A 27,025-nucleotide genomic window follows, 5' to 3' on the forward strand; every position below is an offset into this window, starting at 1 on the left:
ATGTTTGATCCTTAGTATATTTAGACATGAGTGTGTACAGAGCAGTTGTACTGACAACTTTACTTTATGCTTGTGAGACCTGGACGTGTACCAGAGACACACCAGGAAACTAAACCATTTCCATACAGTTTGTCTCCGGAAAATATTGGGAATTAAATGGCAAGACAAGATCCCGGACACAGAGGTTCTAAACCAGGCAAATATATACAGCATCGATACCATGCTACGCTCAAGTCAACTCCGATGGGCTGGACATGTTCGTAGAATGGACGACTCGCGCATCCCGAAGCAGCTCCTATATGCCGAGTTAGTAAATGGTACACGTTCCAGGGGTGGACAGAAAAAAAGATACAAAGATTCCCTAAAAGTGTCCATGAAGCTGTTCCATATAGAACCTACAAAATGGGAAAACCTAGCGCTTGATCGCAGCGTCTGGCGCTCAAACGTGATGATGGGGGCAAACCAGTACCAAAAAGAGATGAAGCACCTGGCTGAGCAAAAACGCACAAAGCGAAAGGAGAGAGCAGCCTCTGTCGACACTCAACTAGGACCTTCATGCCCAGTTTGTGAAAGGACGTTCCATGCAAGGATTGGACTTAACAGCCATCTTCGCATTCACGAAAAAACCTAACAGACGAGATGTTATTATGGTCATCTTCGACAACGAAGGACGAACTATCAATTTAGACATGATTCCTACTTATACTATTTATTACTTCCATTTCTAAGTAATGTGTCCTTATTCGCAGACATGTTTGATTTTATTTTATTATTTTATTTTTAGATCCAACAACAATTGTACTCTTCATGGCTTACTTTAATCGTCTGCGCTAGCACCAGGGCTATAGTTGCGGAATGAAGAGTTGATTCTTATGTCATGGATTCTAGTTCCACTGATGGACGTGTAGACTGGTTCTTCGCATGAGACAATATATACCTAGGACCTGTGTCGCTGTAGATATTAGTGCAATTTAAAATACCCTCGCTACTCAATGGCTCCGAGTGCCAAGAATACTGTAGATTTCTTATTTAATGTAAATACTTTCGATCATGAAATATATAAAATATATGCCGACCGGTCACAGCCTCGGTGTGCTCCTTGTCATGATTTGGAAATAACGCAAAAATCTTTTGTCAATGCAGTGTGAAACTAATGGCCTAACTGTAAGTTTGAACAACGTCAGTAAGCATTTGACTCGATAAATTGTATTTACTGACAAGGTTATTGTATTGACTGTAGAACGTACGAAATGATGACTCAAAATAAGACTGCTGATATTCTTGATTTATCACCCATACGAAAATGTGTAGTTGACCGTCAACTAGCCGTCAACTAAACGTCAACTAGTCGTCAACTGTTAATGCGAAAACAGTTGACCACTCGGAGTTGAATGCTTTTCTGAAAAGCGATCAAATGATTAGCATAAAACGGACAGTTAGCCATTAGTTGAATGCTCATACTTTGAAATTTCATGCAGAACAAGAGTTGAAAACTAGTTGAACACTCCGACTTGTTAGAAATTTCTCTCACGCTCAATTTATGTTGGGTTCAAAATTACATTATCATAGATCGGGTTTGTTATACCATAATTACAACAACTAAGATTTGAATCAGTACATGTGTGTTTTCTGTAGAAGATGGGAATTTTGATTTGAAACATTATTTTTGTCTTCGTGATGATTCAGCGTGTGAAATATCTCATGTACTATTGTAAGTATATAAGATTTAAAGATTTGTTATTTTTAAACAGATCATAATAGAAATGCAAAAAAATGTAGCCAGTATAGGATTTTTGTGTACTTTTTTAAATTTTGAAAGAATTCTGAAAACCTGTTATGCATCAAGTGTCTTGTTGTGTTTTTTGTTGTGTTGTAAAAATATACAATTGCTTTAGACTTATTCTATATATAACCTTTTCTGCCCATAAAATGAAGAAGGACTGTAACAACTTATGAGAGTGTGCCAGCTCAATTCATTTATAATGCATATAGATTTACAAGTACATTTATGTCAATTTAGAAACTGTATTGGTTTGACTTTTCGTATTTTCAAGAACACTGCTTGTCTTAGATTTCAAATCTCCCTCCATTTTTTTTCAAATATTTATACTGAAAGCAACCTACGTGCACTGACTAATGGAGTATTCAACTAGTGGTCAACTGCAAAGGAAATAGTGGAGTATTCAACTAGCGGTCAACTGCAAAGGAAATAGAGGAGTAATCAACTAGCGGTCAACTGCAAAGGAAATAGAGGAGTATTCAACTAGCGGTCAACTGTAAAGGAAATAGTGGGTATTCAACTAGCGGTCAACTGCAAAGAATATATAGGAGCATTCAACAGTGGTCCACTCTATGCAAATGAGTTGATCGCTCCCTCATTTGCATGGCAAAAATTCAACTAATGGTCAATTGACGGTCAGTTGACCGTCAACTAGTAGTCAACTGAATACTCCGATTGAATTCTAATAGTATTTTTTCATATGGGCAACTTCTTTTGCAGTAATTTCGTTCGTCTTAGAAATTGCTCATACGTTGAGCAAGCTCTTGCAAAAGGAATCAACTGAGAGATGTAAACCCCGTATGTAGGTGATGAAGGTATTAATCTTGCTGCATGATTGGGGGAAGTTGACGATAGAAAAGCTGAAGTCATCAAGTTTGTCATAGCGTTTAGTTGGTAGATTACCATAAACACAGCTCAAAATTAAATTGAAAAAGTCAAGCATTCGCTATAGGTTCGATAGTTTCGCGACGATTGAAATACCTAACTGTTTAGTGAACTGTCAGATTCAATTGCTCACAGGTGGTGATAGGATAATACAGTTGTTATAACATTAGAGACTTTGGACTTTAGAAGCGATGTAATTACAATTTTTCTTATTAATTGAAGTTTAATATTGAAATTGTTTCGGGCTTCATTTGTTCATGTTTATGCTCACAAACACTATAAATTAGTGTAAATATGAATTAATTATATAATTTTGTGTCTAGAGTTTGCATATGTATGTATTGTAAGCTTTATTCACGTTAAATTCTAGTGCTTATTGAAAATACAATAAAAAGCATGTTATAAATCTTTCAACTTGTCTCACTCTGTTATCTTTTGCATACACGATTGTAGTTTTAACAAGGATACTTAGCTTTATACATTAATATGCACTACTAGTATTATACATCATTCTGTTTTTTAAAAGAATTATATGATTTATATATTAGAGTCCAATACCAGTATTTGCTTTGTTTGCAATGAAATCGAAGAACAAAATGGGCTGTATGAAGTAGGAATTCCAAATAGCCCAGGGGAGTCGATGAACAGAGGGAAAAAAAGAAAAAGCGGGAAGCATAACAAAATGACAGAGATAAAAAAAAAAACGAGGCCAGGAGTGAGATTTAATATTTTTATTATAAATTTCCCCCATTATCTATATTATATTATTTTTATATTCAAATAGAAATAAAAAGTACCTGTTTGATTGAAAGTTGAAGAACAAGGAGCTTACTACGGAAGCCCAGAAGGCTCATTCGAGATTCGAGTTTCGAAATACGAGTTTCGAGTTTCAAGATCCAATTAACCAACCAAAAGCGGGTTCAACATTTGATTACTCCCCTTTATTATGATTTTACTATCAAGAAATCGTTTAATATATTGATAACAAATGAGTCATGTGATTAAATTACAATGAAAAAAAGACTTTTAAGTATATATTAGAAGGAAATTTAAATAATCATTGGATTTTCGATCAGCAGTATATACTTCAATTTATATAATGGTTTCTTGAATATAACAGTAGAAGTCTCAGTACATACTCAATAATGTCACGGTTAGACTACAGATTTTAATATGTTATATATGTCAACAAGTTTTATGTCACTGTTACATTAAGATTTTTATTTCATGTTTTGTTTTTAATTAATTCCAATGAAATGCATCATTATCTTGGCGGCGGAGTAATGGTAAGATTTTGTATAGCTTTCTCTGTAACATTGCCAGCAGGCAGTACTCGTTATATACCTCAGCTGTGGTCAATTAGTTCACGGAATAAAAGATGCTGAATAATAAATGTGATCAATTAGTATACGGTTATCTAGTGCATCTTATAGCCCGCTTTGGTTTAAATAACAACCCTCACCCCCCCCCCCCTCTCAACCCTACCCTGGGAACTTACCTCTGCCGGTCATAGAAAGCCCTCCGGTAAGATTTCATCGGCAGTAGGCCGGGGGCCCTAGGGTCTGTCACTACATGGATTTACCTGTACGATTTAAGTCACCCACGACTCCGTACTAAAGTAAGGCGTGGAGGGACGGGGTCCTCATTCAGAGCGGGGTAAATGTAGGCCTCCCACGCTGTCAGCTGAGGTCGGGGTAATCTGTCTCCTGAGAGCGACCTTTCTGGCTCCTAACGTGAGTCCTGTGTTCGCTTCATTAGAGTTTTCTTATTCCGTGTAATGGTTTGAGTTTTCTTATTTCGTGTAATGGAATCAACATGTGAACGGACAACAAGCCAGGCAGACTCTGTATATACACTGGGAATCTATACCATGACAAAATGAGAGGCGGATGGTAAGTTAAGGAGCGGACGTCTCTTGCATTGAGAAGGAAGGAGTGGATCAACCATGGCTTGCAGAAAAACGGGGCGGTTGATATCGGAATGTTTAAATATTTTTGAGAAATAATGTCTTTCATCGTCATTTCAAAATCTCTGCAACAATTTCCAGTTTTAAAATGAATGATATTACGGGGTATAGGTAATGGATACATGCCGAATTATGTTCTATATGTAAAATTATCAGACTGTTTGAGTCCCGTTAGGGCCGATAACTGTCTGATAATTTTACATATAGAATAGTATGAGGCATATATCTTACTTAAAACATTACCATTTAAACAGGTCGAGACCACAACCTTATATGGAAGGCAATTTTCAACACATGACGTTGTCTTCGTCACGGCCGTTTTCCAATCTTTGAAAGAGTCCCAAAGCATTACAGTCTACCACGTGTTTACGATTCAATGGCTACACGTGGTCTTTGTCGGTTTACTGCACAAAATTTAACTCGTCACCGGAAATACTGTAGAGCTTCTTTATAACTTTATTAGACCGAAATTGAAAGATTATATTCTAAAGACACTGCTAAATGCTCACATTTAATATTGGAGTTGTTTTAGATGATTAACAGTAGCTTCGAATACCGTACAAACGCTTTGACTTTTGCTTATGCATAAAACACTTTCTGATATTATAGAGACTATAAATAATAATTGCGCACTTTCTCCTGCTGTCTAAAAACAAGGACATATATACTACCTGGGAAAGCTATGTACAAGTATATCACGTGAAAAAACTCAATGTTTTATCGATACGATAGCACTTATACGTCTCTTTTAATAATGGTATACTAGGCCGCTGTATTATAAGTTTATATAAGGCTTCATAAAGCAAATTTTGTAATTGTGAGCATAAAAATGAAAGATTATATATCATTTTAAATATTTCTTTCACAAATTTAAAAAAAGAATTGAACAGTTGCCTTTATTTTCAACACAGCTAGGTACTTATAGTAGCCCACAATGCATTGCGGCTCATTCAGCAGTAGGTAAAGTAAACATATTAGCTAATGTACATTCTGACGTCAGAAAATCTAGTGGTCTCGACCTGTTAAATGTCCAAAAATATATATAGGAGGAGTCCGATAATAAACAATGGGAGTTTAGGCATTAATTGTTTTTTACCCGTCTTATAAGTAGACAAAAGAAAAGATACAGTAAAAAAAGTGGGTGAACTGTTGTTTCATTTCATTCATTCAATGGCAGTCGTTTAGATAAGCAGGACAGGGGTCCGGTGGGGAAGGATTTCCTTTTTTATTTTGGAACATTTTCATTTATTTTGTGCATAAATTAACCTTGATACAGATTTTTTTTTAGTGATATAACTACCGTCGCCATGGAAAGTAAAAATGTGAATTTTCATCCTGAGTTTTAGCTTATATAATGGAAATTCTCAGGTTTTACAAGTGCAGCCATTTGGAAACAATCCTTATAAAATAAATAGATTTGCCGAATATTTCTCAGAAATGGATCTAAATTCGATTATTCAAAGCGCTGTATCGAAAACACTTAAAAGATGCGAATTATAAATTTTGAGGATGGTTTAAACTCGATTTTTCATGGATTTGCTAGTTTGTAGCAACTTAATTTCCTAGCGATTTCTTTCCCTGATTTTTTTCCCTAATTTTTTGGGGGGGTTTGTGGAAATATTTAACTTATTCCACTCTTCCTTTTGTTTTTAAATACCGTCCGATTTTGTTATCATTGCCGTCCGATAGTACATTATCAGACTGGTAATTATTATCATCGGACGGCTACAGGTAAATTTTTAGACTGCAAGAACAAAGGCATGACGTCACAGCAATGTTTTAAATGTAAATACATATGACGAATTTCAAGAAAAATTCGAATAAATTGTTTTAAAATTAAGATTAAATCATAGTTATCAACAGGGTAAGGTAGTGATCATGAAGAGCAGATCTCTTAAGAAGCTTGGATATCTGCTTATAATCTTAAGAAATCTTACAAATCAATTTTGAGATGTAATTAATTTTGACAAGCAATCTTAACAATTTAAATTTCTAATATATTTTATTCCCAATTGTTCTAAATTAAGATGAAACCCTTTATACGTATTTTCAAATTAAGGTTATTTCAAAACAATACTTGAGTATTTCTTTATGTTAATAATGTAAGGTTGTGCATATAATGTTATAGCTACAATAAGATTCTTTGTTTATAACTTTTACAGCAAAGGAACTGTGGTATATTTATGCCATGAACTTAACTTTTTGTCAATAAAGCATATATCATGTCAAGTCACGATAACTATCAGGATTGTCGCCAATGCGACCATAAGGAACTAAACTAAAAATTAGGGCAACAAATCTGGTACTTTTAAATGATTGTATAAAACCCAAGATGTGTGCGTGAAACACTATGCTCCCGGCGGCAATTCTTTTTTTTAAAAAAAGCTATTTTTAGCACATAGATCACAGACAAAGTCACATGGTCATTAGCCTTGATGTCATTTTAAAGAATTTGATGAGTATACGTACAAAATATGGTCTTTATCTATTACGGTTTAAAAGTAATAGTGAAGGTTCAAAAAGTTATTTTTACATATAGGTTACAGTCAACATCAGTTGAGTACGCATACCAAACAAGAAGACTCTATTTTGGGAAGGATAAAATTGCAGACAAAAAAGCTATATTTAGCATATAGGTCACAGTTCATATCACAAAGTCATTGACATCGATGTCATTTAAAAGAGCTTAATAAGTGGAGTATGAATGCTACATGTAAATATGAAGTGTCTATCTTTCATGGTTCAGAAGTTATGGGGAAGGTTAAATTAAGCAGAGAATCAGACAAACAAACATAATTACAGAGAGGACAAAAACAATATACGACTTAGATCCGGGCGCATAAAAAGCAATACGAATAGTTTTATTGGGCTCCTCACTATGTATGTAACTATTTTTAAATTAATGCGGCATATTCTCAAGAAGTAGATTTTTTGTAACTATAGATCTAACAGCACGAAGTCTATAAACTAAGAGAGATAACTCCTTCAAATTCCATGCCTAAATCAAAGAACTGAATGTACGGAATCTTTTTTTCCGTAAAATGTTTCAACGTGGATATGCAAAAGCTTAAATCGATCAGAAATCCTACTGATAATCATTTCAAAGACAAAAGTGAGCATTACGAAAAGTGTATTTTGTACCTCATTTGACATATATATATATATATATATATATATATATATATATATATATATATATATATATATATATATATATATATATATATATATATATATATATATATATATATACTAGTAAAAGCTGAACTAATTATTTCTTTGTGCAAATAATAATAAAATAAACTTTGCCATATAAATTTGTATTAAATAAACCCTCTCGAATATCATACATCTTTAAAATTCAAGAAGACAACAATAACCACTGATACAGCTTGCATTTAATACAATCATAACATGAGAGACTCATGCTATAATAGTCGTGGGTAATGTAATGGTTAAGCAGCATGTGTGTAAAACGCAATGAAGTCCTCGGATAGTGGTGGAACTACCGCACGTCCCTTGATATGAGCTAGTAAAAGGGTGTATAATGCAAAGCTTTAGGGATGTCAGGCATATAGAGGTTAGTTGAAGAGGTTTTTCATTTCTGCATGAACATCGAAGCTAAGTTTAGCACTTTGAAAGAGTAAATCTGAACTTAAATTTTCATAGGGTCCAAAAATACTGAGCTTAATTTTATCTGCTTATTACAAGTATACTTTTACAAAAAAAATTATATTTGTAACAAGTCCTATTCTCTTCATCATTATTTATAAGACTTGAAAATGTGGGATCTTATTAATTAAATAAAATGTGCATAATCTATTGTGATGCAGACGAAATTCGGAGACAATTTTTTTTCAATCAAACAATGTTATTCAGAGAATTATTTTTTTTACGTTTTGTAACACCATTCTGCAAGTATTATTTTTGTAATAAAGTTAATATAATATTCCAAAAAGCTAAAGGTCGTGCAATAAGGAAATATCATTCACCATTCACGGTAGCTCAGTCAGTAAAGCGGGCGAGTTTGAATCTTGGGTGCGACTAACTTAAGTCGATAAGAAATGGGTAGCAGCTGTTCCATCGCCATGTGCTTGGCACTTTAAAGTGAAAGTTACGCATCCTTGGTTTGAGATTTGAGACTTAAAAAACATAGGCCCCGTGATACGGCAGGCGTAGGCACGATAGAGATCCCTCACTACTCAATGGCTCTGGGTGCCGAGTAAAGGTCAAAATTTGAAGTCCTTCACCGGTATATGGTGACGTCTCCATATGAGTGAAAAATTCTGAAATGGGACGTAAAACAACATTCAATCAATGAAAGTTCATTCCTTGCAACATATCTCAAGAACTTTTTAAATTGACCTCACATAATTTTAATTTCAAACATTAAAAAACTCTGTGTAAAAAAGTAGTATTATGGTTTAAAATGTTTAATTCATAATAAAAAGTAAAACAAGTTATTGTACATATTATCCATATCAACGAAACATATTTAAATTTGAAATATAATGAAAACATTTTAAATTCCAATAATTTGATTAAAATCAAAGACTAGTAAACTAATTGTTCTCGAAAGAGTAGAGGTTTTCCACATTTATAAACTTGATTTATTAAAAATGTCAAAAGTTTCCGACGAAAGTAAAAGGGCTATTGAACAATTACAGGACAGACCCACAGTTTTAATTCAAATTCAATTTCTTGGAAAAGTCTTTTTTTTTAAATGAATTTTATAATCTAAATATTTAATAATAATCATAAAAATAGTAATTGAAATTATAATAGCAAAATTTGGTACTCGTTAGCTGCACCCGCACTGACAAGGTTGTACACCCACTAGTGCCAATAGCTCTTTATATTTTTGTAGTTAATTCAAGAGGCCAAATGATATATGAAAAAAAGGAAACCACAAATTACTTAAAGTAAGGGCCTACTCGTGGTAAACCGGAAGCCGGAATTAGCCATTTTCGGTTTCAATATTATGGTTCATATAACATTAGCAAGAACGTAAACAATGTCTACAGAAGTGTTGAAGGGGTGTATAAAGATGATTGAGGGTATCTTTGTGCAAGGATCGAGATTTATACAGTATAAAAACAAGCGCGAGGTCGAATGCCAGTCATTTCAGATATATTTTACCTAGGTTGTTATATTGATACTATACGTTTTGATTGCATTGGCACAACTCCAATATTTCTGATACCAATTTACAGAAAACGTAGCAAATAATTTGCTCTTATGTCATTAAATAATTCTATTCGTTCATTGTTTTTATTTGTGCACAATTGGTATGATATGCAGATGGGATTTTCCTACTTCCGTTTTGACGGCAAATTTTCTACATACGAATCACAGGCACTTGTTTCTGCAATAATTTTTTTACCCATAGTATAATTATTATACTATGGGTAAAAAAATTATTGCAGAAACAAGTGCCTGTGATACGAATGAAGGTACGCAGTTATAATAAAAAAAATCAACACAGGCTCCTGATGTTGTATATGAAATTTTAGACATAATTTTCCTTGTAAGACATTGTATATCTTGCTTATAATCTTTTGTAAGTAGTAATAGGCATCCAGGAAAGTCATATCATTAGTAGTGGACATGCCCCCCCCCCCCCTTGTATATAAAATATTCAGAATCAACTGTGAGAATAAAATTTATGTTTATGATTAGGAACGTGTGTACAAATTTTGATAAAATTGTTCTTAAAAAGAATATATAACTTTTTAGCTGATTTATGAATATTTTTGTTGACATAAAAGGCTTTAGCTATTAAACTGCGATGGGGGTACCTGTATGTTTTAACCCATATCTCGGTGAAAAGACAGATGACCAATACATTCATCATGCCTAAAAGATATTTCAAGCATCGGTTGACATGAATAAAGACAAAAAAATCAGGGTAAACAAAATAATTATTCTAGTAGAGAGCTTTATTTGAGTTTTGAGCTCAGTTACTTTATTAGTAAAATGAGATTAATTCTTCAATATTTTCTTAGTTTCAACCAGTAATGTGTACTGCAGCCTGAATTTATTCATTATTATCCTTATCCTTGTGATTTATGTTCAAAAGAATTTATTTGCCGTGTGCTATGACATAAAATATAGACCGTCTTTATAACAGTCGTGATTTTGTTTTTGGTACAAGAGGGTACATGAGTGTTTCACACCCTATCTCATTAAATGTATAGATTATCAATCTACTTTTTGTGCTTTTGAAGTAGATAAAGTGTCTATCAATGTAAATCAAGACAAAAATTGCACTGTTAACCAATTAATTCCACGAGTAGGGATCTACCTTAAAAGCTCATTTTAAAAAAAAGAATTCCGAAAAAATTAAAGTGATTTTAACATTTGATCTTGTCTAAATGTTCATGGTCTAACATCAATAATTTCATTGCAATTGTTCCGATGTTTCTAAGATCATTCTGACAAAACCCTTTCTTTAGTACCACCAAATTTGACCTTTTGACCTTGACTTTGGAGTCTGAACCATTTTCACACAAAAATTCTAAACTGTTACTTTGGCCATTACTTTTGAATGGTAGGTACTAGGACTTTCATTTTTCATATTTGTATTCTTTGTAGCAAGACCTTTTTATTGAATACCAACAACTTTGACCTTTAGACCTTGACCTTTGAGATTTCCGTACTTATGAAAACACTTTAACCTTGCCATAACTTTTGAATGGTAAGGGCTAGGGCTTTCATATTTCAGATATATGATTCTTGTGAGAAGACCTTTCATCGAATACCAAGAACTTTTCGCCTTGTACTTTGACCTTGGAGTTTGATCAACTTTTCAAAAACTTTGACCTTGGCAACAACTTTTGAACAGTAGATACCAGGACTTTTATATTTCACATATGCATTCTTTCTGGCAAGACTCTTCATTTGATACCAACAACCTTGACCTTTTATCTTTGATCTTGGAGCTTTTTTGTACTGATGAGAAAACTTTAACCTTGACCATAATTTTTGAATGGTTAAATCTTTCATCCTTCACATATGTAATCCGTTTGAGAAGACTTTTCATTGGATACCAAGAACGTTTACCCTTTGACCTTGACCTTGAAGTTCAGTTTTAATATCTTAATAGATGACTTATGATAGAGCGTCCTAATTAGACACAAAATGTCATAAAAAATGACATCTCAGCCAAAAAGACACCGAAAGCGGGGGACGCCAATTCTTTGAGTTCGCTTGTGATATTTATTATTTATTTTAAGTGAAACAAGCGAATTCAAAGAATTGTGGTCCCCCGCTTTCGGTGACTTTGTGGGTGATATGTTATTTTTTATGACATATTACGTCTAATATGAACACCCTCATATGTCATTTATTTAGAAAGTATCATTGAAGTAGACTTAAAAAAAATAAGGTCAATCATGAATGTCAAGGTCAAGGGGCAAAAATCATAGCATGCTCGGAATTACATGTATCCTGTCACAGATAATGCACATGTCATATATGAAAGCCCTATCTCCTCTCAATATAGGGAACAAGATGTGTTTGTGATACACTGATGACCCCGAATGGCAACATAACGAAGATGCAAGTTTTCTTAAATGCAAATTAAATACATAATTTCTCAAAGTAGGGTTTTTCTCACAAGAAATACGATTGTGAAATACAAAATCCCTAGCACCACCTGTTCAAAAGTTATAGTCGAGGATAAATTTTTGAAAGGTAGGTCAAACTCTAAGGTGAAAGGGTCTGAGATATTGGTTTCTTGAGAAATGTACGAAAGCCCTAGACCTTTCCATTCAAATGTTATGGTCAAGGTTAAAGTATTTTTATAAGTACGTGAATCTCCAAGGTCAAGGTCAACAAGTCACAGTTGTTGGTATCCAATGAAAAGAATTGCCACAAAGAATACATATGTGAAATATGAAAGCCCCTGTATCTACCGTTCAAAAGTTGTGACCAAGGTTTAGATTTTTAAAAAAGTACTTCAAACTCCAAGTTCAAGGTCAAAGGGTCAAAGTTGTTGGTTTCCAAAAAGTCTTCTCATAAGGATTATGTAAGTGAAGTACGAAAGCCCTACCCCTTACCGTTCAAAAGTTATGGTCAGGGTTAAAGTTTTTTTCATAAGTATGTAAATCTCCAAGGTCGAATGGTCAAAGTTATTGGTCAGATCGGAAAAGCGGGGGACAATAAGTTACTTTCCATGATTGCTATGGTGACAAACGTTTTTACTTAAATTTAATTAGATTAAGTATTTCATTTACTTGTTTTCAGTACAATTAAGTAATTTTTTTTACTGATAATGACTCAGAATCATTTCATTCAGCAGACACTTAGAACATTGACTCTGAATCACAGGAGGTCATGTCTGGCAATTTCAGCATATACAGCTAACGGTATTCAACATGTATGCATATTACATGACAGTTTAGTTAATATTTCTGAATAAAAGTAAGATGAAAACATTATATTTACATGTACAAACTTTAGAAATCTAAAAGAAAAAAAAAATATATGTTTGCTCTAAAATGAATATTTGGTAACATTCTATAAAATAAGTTTTTCTCAATACAGTGTCATATCTGTAATATCCTTCTTCGGTCATTTGAAAGCAAATATTTATATTTACAAGATTCCACACCATCTAGGCCACCAGGCCTCTTCTTCTTCTGAAAAATAAGATAAGGAAATAACGATAATTCCATTGTATATTGCTCTAAATGGAAATCTGGTAAGAAAAAAAATGTGAGTAATGATAATAATTTTTACTTGGAAAAATAACTCCCTTATCAGTGCGTCGGTCTGGTTAAGATATTCTTATTTCGGTACATTTACATTTAAAGAATGAAGCTTATTTCAACTTATATTAAGAGGTTTATAAAAAAAGCGTAAACTGTCCCAAGTTTTTTTTATTTCATATAATTTAAGTTGAAATAAGCTACATTCCTTGTAATTTAATTTCAGTGCAGACAGTGAGACAATTTTCCCCCAGAACAAGGCTTCACATTGATTAAATTTTAAAAAATTAACGTCAAGCGGACTAACTCGTTTTTTGACGTAACTCATTGTGACGTAGGCCAGTTATGTTATACAAAATAAATAAAAAATTTTATCCAATCAAATGACGTGTTATAAGTAAAATTAAATTATTAGTGTTTAACTGTTAGCAAAAAAATCCCAGGTATATGAAAATATATGAATACCTTTTCTCCCGCGAGGCTTATCTAATTTTATTTCTTGCAAATCTCTCTGTATAGACTGTATACCAGTTTCAATTGATTGCATTCTCTCGAGTATTTCTGGGTCACGCTCACATACGACTTTAACTTCCTTTATAATTGCCTCTTGTCTATCCTTTTCCAAGGAAAGTTTCTTTATTTCATCCAGTTTACTCAAGTAACTTTTTCCTGTACAGACTTCAAGTCGTTTAGAGATATCATAAATGATTGACCAGTTATCATCAAATTCTGTCTGTGAGGCAGAGGCTGAACTCACGTGACTGTACACTTGGTTTCGAATCAGTCGGATCCTCTCCACGTCATCACCAACAGTTGTCTCCCCTACTCCAGGCATGGCCTTTAAACCCCAGTTATTTGTGGGCTGAGGGATTGTACTGCAATAATTTCTTATCAACAAGTACAAAAGTGTAATGTCAAACTTCTGATATCCGTACGTTTTCGCATCGTTCAAAATTTTCTTTTGTACAGGATTTGGACCTTTAAGACCTTTTGGTAATTGTGATGATGTCACTTTTCCATTAATATGTGTAGAGGGAATCTCTCTTTCTAAAACGTCTCTGAGGGCCTGTGTTAAAACATCGATTATCGCCATTCCCAGTTTTGCAAATCTATCACGACCCTCAAGATTTCTTCCACACTGTAAAAAGTAGTGACAATTATTAACATAAAAAACATTAACGATATAAAAGAAAATATAGAAGGTAAAGAGGTAAAATTTACCATGTCTATCAAATAGTATGATTAAGAAAGGAAGTGGCTACAATATTTATGATATTTTAATGTCTGATGAGGAATTAAATTCCCAAAAAGTAAGACAAGAGTTTCCAAGGCGCAATTGAACACTCCATTATTTCAGTTTGTTCATTAACATGTTCATAAACGTAAAAACTATAAGAAATGTGATAACTTGACTATGTAATTCATATCTGAATATGACTGTACCCCGATCTATATTGAGAAATTCAATGTATTATAAGCTCATGAAAAGATGTACACATTTGACTTTTATTTTACCCCCCCCCCCAAAAAAAAAGAAAATTCTGTTCACATGACTCTAATTTTCAAACAAATGCATAAAATAAAGGCTAAACAGCATATCTTGTATCGATTAAAATGCAACCAAAAGATTTCCGGTGTTTTTGAATAAAACTGCCCATGCTAAATTGACATAAAAAAGAGATACTCACCTTCAATTAGCTATCTTCAACCTGTTTTCCCGTGGGTATTTATTTAATCTTATTTTGTTTTTTTTCTGTATAATAACGTTGGTATTCTATCATGGCAGATATATACTATTATGACTCGCTAATACTGTACTCTTTAACTGTTAGGAATCCGAATAATTTATTTCACGTGAAAGGGTCACCATATATTTTTCAGTAAAAATACATAACACGGCTTTAGTCGTTTAATTTCTTTAAAGTTTCACATTTTGTGAATAGTGCACAAACTAGAAAATTAAGTATAATACAATACTACAATACTTTAATACGAAATAAAGACAAACGAAGTGTACAGTGTAAGGTTGTGTGCGATCGGTACTGTAGCTCTACCTAAAATTAAGATATAGATGTAAGACTCCAAGGTCCGATGGTGACGCCAAAGTCCGATGGTTTCGCCAAACCCCGATGGTCTGCGCCAAACCCCGATGGTTCGTTGTCGGTACGGACTCCAAAGTCCGATGGTCACGCCAAAGTCCGGTGGCTCGTTTCCTATGAGACACGCTACGCTAAAGTGCGATGGTCTGACACGCCAAAGTCCGATGATGTGGAGAAACAATCGACGTTTATGACGTCACAATAGTTCGACGTCAATCTTTGCCGCCGTTTTCCTGCATTCAAATGCCATAATTTCCGAATTTATCGTTGCACATGCTTTTATTTATTTTGCGTATATTGCTTACATGTTTCAGAGATATTAGGATTAGTTCTCGCACACCGCTCAACTGATTAGGGCTAGTCCTTTTAGTTTTATTGATTTAAGGTTAGTCCTCGCACACTAGTCGAGTTATTAGGGTTAGTATCGCACCCTCCCAAGATAACTAGGTATGTATATAGTTGTTAGGCCTACACACTTTTAGAGGTATTAGGGTTAGGTAAATACCTATCCGAGAGATAAGGGTTAGTTTTTGCATAACGATAATAATTAATGCTTATTTAAAATTTTGGCATGGCGCGGCATTGTAGTTTTCCGCATTAGTATTATGACGTCATAAACGTAAATTGTTTTCAGCACCATCGGGGTTTGGCGTGTCAAACCATCGGGGTTTGGCGTAGACTATCGGACTTTGGCGTGGCCATCGGACTTTGGAGTCCCGTCGCACTTTGGAGTCCTACATATATATATATATATATATATATATATATATATATATATATATATATATATATATATATATATATATATATATATATATAAGACATTTTCTACTATTTCGTTATCAGTGTTGTTCCAAGGATTGAGTTTATGTAAAATTTAGTCTAAAATTAGGATATTTATTACTTATCACCCTACCCAGGGGTCGCTTAGCACATAATCTTTTGTTATGTATCCTTAATTTAATTTGATTATACACAAGTCTTGAAATCATACCGAAACTTTAGGTCGAGTAAGTTTAGAAAACTATTTAAAGACAGACGAAGAGCTTACTTCTGGTCATTTCACCATTTGAGCTCCTATAAATATACCTACATCTTTCCAAAATCCCAAAGTCCATTGAACATCTATCTTATGTTTTCCACTGCCTATAGGACAATTGCATTGACTTCCAGAAAGTTCTTCCTCAGGAATAAAAGTTAGATCCTTTTCACTGCAGAAAAGATTAAGGCATTTGTAACCTTTCTGAAAGGTTTTCTTCTCATTCAATGTTTCTGTCAATTCTGTTAAGGCTGTTTGAATGGATTTTCCAATTTTGCAGGAAACCGAGCGTTGTGGATCATAAATTCGCAGCACCTGCAGCTGGATGTCTTTATCGATTATACCAACGATAACTGTGTGATTTTCGGTTTCGAAAATCGCTGCTGTTTGATACAGACATTGACTTTTGTCCTTATCAAACTGTACATTCCACTTCAGGAAACTCATGCAATATGCAATTAGCCTGTAGTAGACAAACATGGCAAAGGAAGTGAATCGAAAACACAGAATGGACGATTTCTCTATTGTCTGTTGAAAGACGTCGTGTGTGAAAGGCTTTTGGTTCATGCAGGGGACATACCAGGAGGATTCTCCTTCAATGCTGACTAACATCCGTAATTTCTCCATGAATGACATAAGTATTGCCTTGTGTTCTATATATAAAGATTCTTCTTTCCACAGTGCATCTACCAGTGATTTCCTGAGATTTCCTGTGGCATTAAAACGGTTCCAATCTTCAATGTATCGTCGTTTGCAGTCCCTGTTTATGTGATCCTTGTCAGCAATAAGCTTACTGAATGCATTGGAAAACCATTGGATGTTTAGAATTGCATACGATTTCAGTCCTTCCTCCTTAAAAAGAGCAACATACCATGTCCATGGAAAAAAGACAGAAAATCAAATATTTCTTCTTGACTTTTCAATTGATATTCTTCTGGAAGTTTCTTATTCACTTTGGTGATGTCACTTAGTGACAAGATTGGTTTTTCTGTTAGGTGTAAGAAATACTTGAGAAGAGCCCATGCTGATGGGACTTCTATTTTTGTATCCATTTTTTTCGAGACTACCCCAGCAATTGATTCTTTAAGACTTCGCAGGGCGTGTCTCCCATCTTCATTCATCTCGATTAGTGCTAATGCAAAGTCCCTGTCATAAAGCCTGGTCTTATCTTCAGGTGGTACTAACGTCCAGAGACTCTCCAAAAAGATTCCCTCTCCTAGTTTAAAAATTTTATAATTTCATAAATTTCTATTTGTAAAAAAAAATGTAAAGACAAAGCAAAGTAAATAAGTCCCTGGAAAAAAAGACAAAAAACGTTTACTTAACAACTGAATTATTAAGTGACTAAGCTTTGCAAGACGATCAATGATTAGTCGAACTATAGTGAATGAGTCAAGAAACACCTCTCCAAAATTCTTTTCAGTACAACTACAAGAGTCATAGAGTATAGAATTCATTTGCGTACTTGTGATTGAAACGGTTTAATGATTAGAATCAAGCAGGATGCTCAAATGATTGAATTCCATCTCCAACTTTAATAATCATTAATAGTGTAAAAAGAAGGTTTTTATCGAGTGATACTGTTTTCGTGTAATATATAAACACAAAAGTCCCATGGGCCACATCGCTCACCGGAGCATTGTGGCTAGAAAAGTAGATATCGGTTTACTATTTAAAAGTTTATATCCAAAAGTTTGGCCTCGCCCTACCCCGGATGTCATGATTTGAACAAACTTGAATCTACATTACCTAAGGATGCATCCATATAAATATGAGCAATTATGGATTTGCTATTCTTTAAAAGATTTATAAAGAGTTTTCCTATATATTTATATATAAAACTTTGGTGGCCATTTTGGCCCTGCCCTACCCGGGGGGTTTAAAATTTGAACAAACTTGAATCTACAATTACCTAATACTTCCATTAATATGAGCGATTATGGCTTTGCTGTACTTAACAAGATTATTTTTAAAAAATCCTATATATTTCTATATAAAATTTTGGTCCGCCATTGTGGCCCCGCCTTAACCCCGGAGTCATGATTTGAACAAAATTGAGTTTACACTCCCTAGGGATGCTTCCATATAAATATGAGCTATTATGACTTTGCTGTTCTTGATAAGAGGATTTTTAAAGAATTTTCCTCTATCTTTCTTTATAAAAATGTGGTTGGCCATTGTGGCCCCGCCGTACCCCCAGGGGTCATGATTTGAATAAACTTGAATCTGCAATACCTTGGGATGCTTACATATAAATATGAGCAATTATGGCTCTGATGTTCTTGAGAAAATATTTTTAAAGAATTTCCCTTTATATTTCTATATAAAACTTTGGTCAGCCATTGTGGCCCCGCCCTACCTCAGGGGGATTTGATTTGAAGACACTTAATTCTACACTACCTGAAGATATTCCCTATACATTTTATCTTTCCTGGCACCGTGGTTCTTGAGTAGAAGATTTTTAAAACATACCACCAAATTTTTACTAATTCTCAATTATCTCCCCTTGAATGAGGGCGTGGCCCTTCATTTGAAAAAATTCGAATCCCCTTCACCCAAAGATGGTTTGTGGTAAGTTTGGTTGAAATTGGCCCAGTGGTTCTTAAGAAGAAGTAAAAAATGTGAAAAGTTTACAGACAGACGGATGCCGGACAAAATGTGATCAGAGGAGCTCACTTGAGCCTTAGGCTCAGGTGAGCTAAAAATACTGCAGTCTACTAATTAGGAATCTGTCACACAATTTCTGTAAAATAACTCTTTTGTCTTGCCTTCTGTATGCGTAGCCACCACAAGAACTTGAGCAGACGGACCACTAAACGATTTTATGGAGTCAAGCCAGAAGTCAAGATAATCTAGGTACAAAAAACAATATTTGCTGTAAGTAATTTGCATTAATAAATGTTAAAATGTCAATATATCAAAACGACGTACAAGACTTCAACTTTTCTATTAGAAGAACTAACAAGAGATCAACGGACTAAAACAAATACCTTAATGAAAAAGAAATCAATCATTTATACATTCATTAAAACTTTATACGGAAAGGGGTTTTCCACTCTTTGAAATTTTACTGTGTTGCGGAGTTTACGAGAAGAACTTAAATTTCACGGTATTTTCGCGATCAAATTCAAAGCTGAATCACTATTCATTATAATTACAAAAGAATACATGCACGATACTTTTAAATCATTAATTAGTTAGACAAATATGGTTGTACATATTTACACATGTAAAAGTAAAAAAAAAATTCTGGTCGGTAAGTGAACTTTCTTACCCTTTTTGAAAGTAAATTTGCCGTGAATTTTGTCAGTTTTCTTGATCGAATTATCGAATTACAAGAAAAAACCTTTAGAATAGCGGCTGTATAGAAGAGCCTGAGACATATTTAAATATTTTCTAACCAATATTATAATGTCTTTATAATTCTATCACCAAATAACCGTTACATGGAAGTGTGGAAAAAAAATATTTGTCTTTCTTTCTTCAGTCGTATGGTGAGTGTCATGGAGAAAATTTTACTGTGTCGGGACTAGCTGCAGAAAAGTAGCGTTAAGGTTTGTGGCAACGCACTTTGAAAAAATTACGCACTTTGAAAAAATTTTTAAAGTGCGTTAAAATTGGGACAAAATCAACGCACTTTGAAAAAAAAATTCAAAGTGCGTTAAATTTTGGACCAAGTCAAGGCACTTTAAAAAAAAAAATTCAAAGTGCGTTTAAAGTCTACATCAATATATAAAACCATGGATACACTTAACGCACTTTGAAAAAAAAATCATATTTTAGTCATGGAAAGATTTTATTTATTATTTTCTTTCAAAAAACTAAGCCTAACCCTAACCTCAAAAATGAATTGATTTACTCCCGTCGAAAAGAGGAGAAGACGGGTATAAAGTCCAAATCTTTATCTTTCCAATACATACTCGTAGGTGTCGGTAACAAACGGGGGAGGGGAGCAATAAACCTAAAAAGGGTACGCTGCATTTTCAATGCTTATACGATGTATATATATTTCCAAAAAAGGGTTAGCCCCCCATCCCTTCTCCTGGCCCATCGCCCAGTCTCGATGCCTATGCTATACTCAAAGCATTCATATAATTATGTATTTACCTAACTGGTATGACGTTTAAAACTTTCAATATTAAATGAGTTAATTGAAACAGATGAATACTACAAATTTTTAAGTACAGTAAAACTTATGAGAGAGAAAGAATTTTCATAGCTTTGAACAAATCAAATTGGCCCCTTTTTATTATGATAAATGCTAAGTTGCTTGAAGCTGTCCTCTGTTAGTGCCCCCTATACACCTGTACATCTACTTATCAAAGACTAGAGTAAAAAAAAAAGAAGAAGAAACGAATTAATGAACTTAAATAATCGTCACTCTTTTTGTTCAAGACCCTTTTTTCCCTTTTATTTTATCAAAACCTTAAATATTTAAAACGTCAATATCTCAGGTCCTACAGTGACTTTATCATTAAAAAGTTATCAAACCAGGATCTATTATTTATCATACCGATTATTCGAAGAAATATTGATCAATCTTTACATTTTTTTTCAAAGTGCGTTAATATGGTCGATATTAACGGACTTTGAAAAAAAATATTTTATCAAAGTGCGTTATAATTAGCTTGGTCCCAAATTTTAACGCACTTTGAAAAATTTTTTCAAAGTGCGTAATTTTTTCAAAGTGCGTTGTAACAAAGGTTTTATATATTAGTCGCTTATCATAATGCTACATATCCTGTAATGCAAAAATGTGCGATTTACGGCGAAAGATTTTTGGCGCACTGTTAGAGAAAATTCCTCCTTTTTACAGCATTGGTCAAACAGCTTATTTTCACTCCCAATTTAGATATATTATTTAACTAACCTGAATATTTTATCCACCATTCGAACCTTTATAGTCGTCTCTACAGGTGATAATCTAACTTGATTTATATTGTCTATTTGGTTGACCAAAATTCAAATCAAGAGATTTTATCGTTTGTAGACACGACTATCATTTTTTGGGAGGCGGATAAAATGTACAGATTGGTTAAATAATGTGTCTAGAATTAGGACTTGTTTTATGGACTTTTGAGCATGACTACTGTTCGTTATCTCCATATGATTAATTTAAAGACAATTTTGTATATTTCATTTCAAAACTCTGTGAAATGCAGATGTAGAATCGCGCCTGTGTTTGCGATGGTTGGGGCTGCTTACTCTTCCTTGGCACCTGATCACACTTTAATGTTTCGGAGGTCCATATTTGCTTTGCTCCTATTTTGTATTGTTTTATGGAATTTGATATTAAATACTGTTTGTTATATCCATTCGTTCATCCTTCATTAGTGTGTCTCGAATTTGCTGGAATATAAAATATTTTATCTTTAGAATAAAGTAAAATAAAATATTTTTCTTGTTGGATTTGCTCGCTTTGCAATGCATTTGTTGTTTATTATGAGTCTACATATTTTGAATGAATATTTCTTTCCTATTTGTTTTAACAGGGCCTAAGGATTTAGTTTCGCCTTAACCTGAATTTCGACATGAGATGCATGTAAATGGAATGAATAAGATGAAGATAACATACTTTGTCTAAAAAACAAAACAAAAAAGACATTGGTCGAAAAAAGTAACAACCCCCTACAAAAAATTACAAAACCAGAAGTCTCTCATGAGACTGCAGCTATACTGGTATGTACGTTTAACAAAAGAAAAGTAGCACTTTGATTTGAAATTTTGAAATAGGCAGCAATAAATAGTATCATATATCTTATTGTAGTCTACGTGTGTGCCAAATTATATCGAAACTTAATCATAACTGTAGGAGGAGTAACGTCTTAAAAATATTGAAAAAAAATCTTTTCTAATAACCATGGCAACACCGTTCAATTAAATAAAAAAAAAACTGATGCACTAAATTATGTTTCTTAGAGTAGTCTACTTGTATGCGAAGTTATATTGATATCAGACTAAAATTGCTATAGGAGTAACATTTTGAAGGAATTTCACAGAAATGTATATTTTTAGTAACCATCGCAACACTGTTCGAGGAATAAAAAAAACCAATGCAGTAAATTATGCATTGAATTGTAATGTACTTGTGTGAAAAGTTACATGTATACTGAAATCAGAGTAAAACTGTAGGCGAAGTAGCTTCTTGAAAATTGTTTACAGACAAACGGACGGACACCTTACTATCGCGCAAACTCTTCTGGTCTCTGACCGGTAGAGCTAAAAATCATACGACCTTGGCTCCAGAGATTTCAACGGCTTGAGATTTCTAATAGAAGTAAGCATTCTCTGTGAGCCCATAAAATTAGTTGCTTGTACATCATTTGATGCAATTTTTATAGCACCTTTGAATTAGATTTTTTTATGTCACAAATTACAAAAATTAACTACATATCTTGAAGGAAATAAATCATGAAAAAAATATAGTTATACAACATTATAAGAAGTTATAATAAACAAAAGAACTCATCATTATGCCTTCCAGAGCATCCTTGCACGCTTCTTTGCTTCACATTAATTCAGATTCGAGATTTTATGAGGTGTGTTGATAAGCAAACGTAAACAGCAGAGCATAGAAGAAAACGTCGTAGTAATTTTCTTTTATTTATTTGCATATATTTTAATGATTAACGAGGCCCGATCTACTTGATCTGCGCATACGTTTTAACTGCCGTCACAATTTAACACAATAACGTCACAGTTATAATGACGTCAAATTGCGCTAAAAAGTTTCGCTGATTTTGCTTACCTGGTAGCTCTATAGACTATGCATTGAAAGCTGGCATTTCTATATTTTTTTTTAATATATAAATTAATAAACAACTTTGGAACCTAATCAGTTTTGAGGGATTAATTGTTTGGTACATATTCACAAATTTTATCCTGTTTTATTTCAATTTGTGAGTTTAAAAAAGCAAACATAGTTTACACTGCAACTAAAAGTAAACGATTTTAGTCTTTTTCTTTGAACATGTTGAAGTATTTATACACACTCTTTTTATTGCGGACTTAAATATGCAAGGATTATCTTCAGTTTAAAAAAAAATAAAAGAAGTCTCTCTGTCATTTATATTGAACCCCAGAATAATTTATTTTTCTATATATTACATGATATTAATACAAATCGCAATTTTGTCGCCTTTACCCCCCGTTCACATCCATCGTCTGCTCCTTGTACTGATCGTTAAAAAACGGAAAATCCGTCAGTCAGTCAGCGTATAAATAATGGACTAACAATTGGTATGAAAAAAGTCAGTCAGCATATGACTTAACGATAAATTGTATTTTCTGACAAGGTCATTCTATCGAGCATAGAACATACGAAATGATAACTTTAAACGAGACTACTGATATTCTTGTTTCAGTACTTCGTCAAAAACTTAACTCGTTTTTAAAAATTGCTCATACGTAGAGCATGCAGTATTTTGCATATTTTTTTAAAATCAAAACCAAACCTTTGTATGTCCACTTAGAGAAGATAGAGCCCGGACGTGCTTCTGATTCGCTATTAACGACATCTTTGAAAGCTTTACTCATGTCCATCACCAGAATGTAAAAGGCTTCGGATCTTATGTAGATCTGATGGCAAGCATAGTAAGCAAATTGTCCAGCAAAATCAAACATGCTGACACTTGTTTCATTTTCTTGTGCATCCAGCATTTCTCTCATTTCAGCTTGTGTCAGTTGTAGATCATCTGTTTCATTTTTATTTCGACCAAGTGTAGTGTTTGGTATTGGGTTATTCATTGATTTATTTTCATCACTTTGTTCCATCGTTTGAAGTGCGGACATTGTAATCCTGATCAGTCGTTTATTTAAGGCACCATCTCCGGAAGCTACAATTTATTAATGGCAAAAAAAAGCACCAACAAAAAGCAAACAAATGAGATATTAAAAGTATATATAAACACTTTTTCTAATATAGGGGCTCAAATAATGTCTCCTCATTTTCATTTAGAAGAAATACCACTGATGTAATTTTTAAATCAACATTATAAATAGTCATATAAGAATGAATAAGAATTCATATAATTATCGATCTGAAAGGGTATTTAAGGAGTTCCAAATTCAAATATAGTAGCCTATTTGAAATGTATGTTACTGTCGCCGAGGCAAATATTATGCTGAATACCCTCTGTGTAATATACAGTTTTGATTCTCAAGAAAAAAAATTCTGATAAATTAAACCTTGTATCATATATATTTCTTTTCACAACAATAAATACATTTTCTTTGTGATAATAAATAATTTTTATTATGCAATGTCCCTGTCGCTTAATTCTATTTCAACCACATTACAAGCAAACACAAAGATTATACACCTGATACTTTTGTTCTCCTTTATTTATTGATGGGCTTAATTTTAAATTTCAAAGGATTTATTACTCCTACTTAGATAATGGAAAATGAAATTGAACAATTTGAGCAACTTTTATAAATATGTTTACGGAATGAAAGACATAAACAATCGTAGAGATAAGAAAGAAATGTACGTTACCTATATTCTTCCATTAAGAATATATATTAAGTAGAAAATATGAGACGACTCTGAATAAGCAACCCCTTGTATCCTGTAAACTGGCAAAGACATTTTGCTTGACACAATTAAAAATTATTTTTTACATGAAAAGTGATCATTTGAAATGTACGTTACTGAAATGTACGTTACCATGACATTCAATTTAAGTGAATCTCCCACGAATTTTCATGTATTCTCATACTTTCACACACTCGAATGTGTACACAAAGGAAATTTTCAAAGGTTGAAGGTGGGCTAAATCCCAAAATTAATGAAAAGAAACGTCTCTGCTGAGGAAAAAATATATTAAGGTCAATTATATGTAATATAATTTTGATACCTGGTATATATTTCTGAATACGAAACCTGTTTTATGCACTTCTTATGATATGCAAGTTCAAATAGTATCAATATATTGCGTGTCTAACGTACGCTTGTGGAAGAGAATTGATTTTTATATTTGAAATGTACGTTACGTATGGAAACGTACATTTTGCATATTTCTAACTGACATTTTTTTTAATTTAGTCAATGAATTGCGTTTACACGAGCGAAACAAAATTATCGTTACAATCCATTTGACAACTGATCACATAAATCCATCTAAATGCACCCCGAATCCTCGTAAATGTGGTAGACTGTTACCACATGCTAGAAAAATTATTTTTAAGTGTCTTAAATTCATCTTTGGCAACCTTTTTGCATTTTGTTTCCTTTTAATATGCGACTTTTCGTCAATATTAATTTAATTGTTGTTGATAATTTAAAACAAGGTATGCATAGGCTTATAATTGGTAAAAAAAAAAACAAAACAAAACAAAAAAAAAAAAAAAGGAAGAAAAAGAAACAAAACAAATAAACCCAGAACACAAGACGGTCACGTACATTTCAAATACTGAAGGACACAATACTCAGTTTTTTTTTAATCATTGCATTTTGGGTTATTTTTTTCCAGATCTGCTGAAAAGCACGTATGTTTGTGTTTTGACAAACGATTACAACATAATAAATGAAATTGTTAACAAGACTATTGATGGATGTATTCGGAATAGATTTATGTTATATTTCAATGGCCCAATACGAGCATTTGTTAGATCATAGCAAAATACGTCTGACTCTTATTTTTTTTTGTCTGTACCCTTGCACACAGGTAGAAGTAACTCAGGCTACGACCGGGGTCAATTTTTAGGGAAACAGCACAAAAGAATGGTAATGTACTGAGGCGGAGGGGACTCCCCAATAAGATGTGAAATGAACGTTACCGAAGTTACGTGACATTCATGTACTTGATGACAATAACCTCGTTTGTTACATTATGATTTCTTATATTACTGCGTTAAAACGCTTCATTGAAATGATTTTTATGTCAATAATTGCTTTTTTTCTCAATATCTTCTTATTTCTAATTTACATATCATTACAAGCTTGAAATGTACGTTACCTACTCATATTCTGAGGCAATCGTGTCTTTAAAGTGGTGATTGTGACATATAACACAATGTGTTTACACAGAGAATCTTTTTTGGAATAAACTGAAACAAAACGATGAATTTTAGATGAATTTTAAGCTTTTTATTAAACAGAAATTTATCTTGAAATGTACGTTACATTTACGTAGTTTTCTAAATCGGCATGCATATATGTTAAAAAAGACAGTAACTACAAAATAGAATTTTACTACATGTACATGTTAAGTGTCAGTCTCTATAGAAAATGACAAGATTCCAAACTGATCGCTCTTAACAAAACAGAGAGAAGAATTTAAAGCATATATTAAAAAAAAATGTTTTTATACATCTGGATCAAAAAGTAACCTTTGTTTTTTGAAAGGAAAAATCAAACGCAAGTTCGTATGCGGAGAAAATATGTTGTTGACAGAGTTGGTAGGATGTGCTGGTGTTAAGATGAGATATTCCAATTGTGATTTTAATGACTACATTTTTTTGACATATCTTTTTGGACATTGAAGAAAGAGTAACGTACATTTCAAGCTACATTTCTGAATAAAATCACCCTCTACTTTACCG

At 33.2% G+C, this 27,025-nt stretch overlaps 3 protein-coding genes across 3 annotated transcripts; all 3 read right to left on the bottom strand.

Moving 5' to 3' along the window:
- Positions 1-12,984: 12,984 nt before the first annotated feature.
- On the bottom strand, positions 12,985-14,376 carry LOC134250402 (uncharacterized). Its single transcript, XM_062732758.1, has 2 exons — positions 13,808-14,376; positions 12,985-13,273 (listed from the first exon to the last, which is right to left on the bottom strand). Exons 1-2 carry the CDS (start codon positions 14,175-14,177, stop codon positions 13,230-13,232), a joined length of 414 nt encoding a protein of 137 aa, XP_062588742.1. The 5' UTR covers positions 14,178-14,376; the 3' UTR covers positions 12,985-13,229.
- On the bottom strand, positions 14,194-17,334 carry LOC134250443 (uncharacterized). Its single transcript, XM_062732812.1, has 3 exons — positions 16,535-17,334; positions 14,310-14,480; positions 14,194-14,217 (listed from the first exon to the last, which is right to left on the bottom strand). The coding sequence occupies exons 1-3, from the start codon at positions 17,114-17,116 to the stop codon at positions 14,194-14,196; spliced, it is 777 nt and encodes a 258-aa protein (XP_062588796.1). The 5' UTR covers positions 17,117-17,334.
- A 1,867-nt stretch (positions 17,335-19,201) lies between these two features.
- LOC134250454 (probable serine/threonine-protein kinase roco5) lies at positions 19,202-24,321 on the bottom strand. Its single transcript, XM_062732819.1, has 2 exons — positions 23,935-24,321; positions 19,202-19,332 (listed from the first exon to the last, which is right to left on the bottom strand). Exons 1-2 carry the CDS (start codon positions 24,269-24,271, stop codon positions 19,202-19,204), a joined length of 468 nt encoding a protein of 155 aa, XP_062588803.1. The 5' UTR covers positions 24,272-24,321.
- Between the last annotated feature and the right edge of the window lie 2,704 nt (positions 24,322-27,025).

This window comes from Saccostrea cucullata, unplaced genomic scaffold, assembly GCF_032062105.1.
Source record: "Saccostrea cucullata isolate Sc308-1 unplaced genomic scaffold, CSIRO_AGI_Scuc_v1 ctg1324, whole genome shotgun sequence".
Taxonomy (NCBI): Eukaryota; Metazoa; Mollusca; class Bivalvia; order Ostreida; family Ostreidae; genus Saccostrea; species Saccostrea cuccullata.

What these genes read in the sequence shown, in the direction of transcription:
- LOC134250402 (XM_062732758.1), bottom strand. Translation starts at nt 14,177, where the DNA reads ATGCCTGGAGTAGGGGAGACAACTGTTGGTGATGACGTGGAGAGGATC. An exon ending in TAAGCCTCGCGGGAGAAAAG is followed by an intron (nt 13,274 to 13,807) that starts GTATTCATATAT and finishes CTTATTTTTCAG; the next exon opens with AAGAAGAAGAGGCCTGGTGG.
- LOC134250443 (XM_062732812.1), bottom strand. Translation starts at nt 17,116, where the DNA reads ATGTCATTCATGGAGAAATTACGGATGTTAGTCAGCATTGAAGGAGAA. An exon ending in CTTTGGGATTTTGGAAAGAT is followed by an intron (nt 14,481 to 16,534) that starts GTAGGTATATTT and finishes TACTTTTTACAG; the next exon opens with TGTGGAAGAAATCTTGAGGG. An exon ending in GTCTTAAAGGTCCAAATCCT is followed by an intron (nt 14,218 to 14,309) that starts GTACAAAAGAAA and finishes AAATTATTGCAG; the next exon opens with TACAATCCCTCAGCCCACAA.
- LOC134250454 (XM_062732819.1), bottom strand. Translation starts at nt 24,271, where the DNA reads ATGTCCGCACTTCAAACGATGGAACAAAGTGATGAAAATAAATCAATG. An exon ending in CTCTAAGTGGACATACAAAG is followed by an intron (nt 19,333 to 23,934) that starts GTTTGGTTTTGA and finishes TTTTGTACCTAG; the next exon opens with ATTATCTTGACTTCTGGCTT.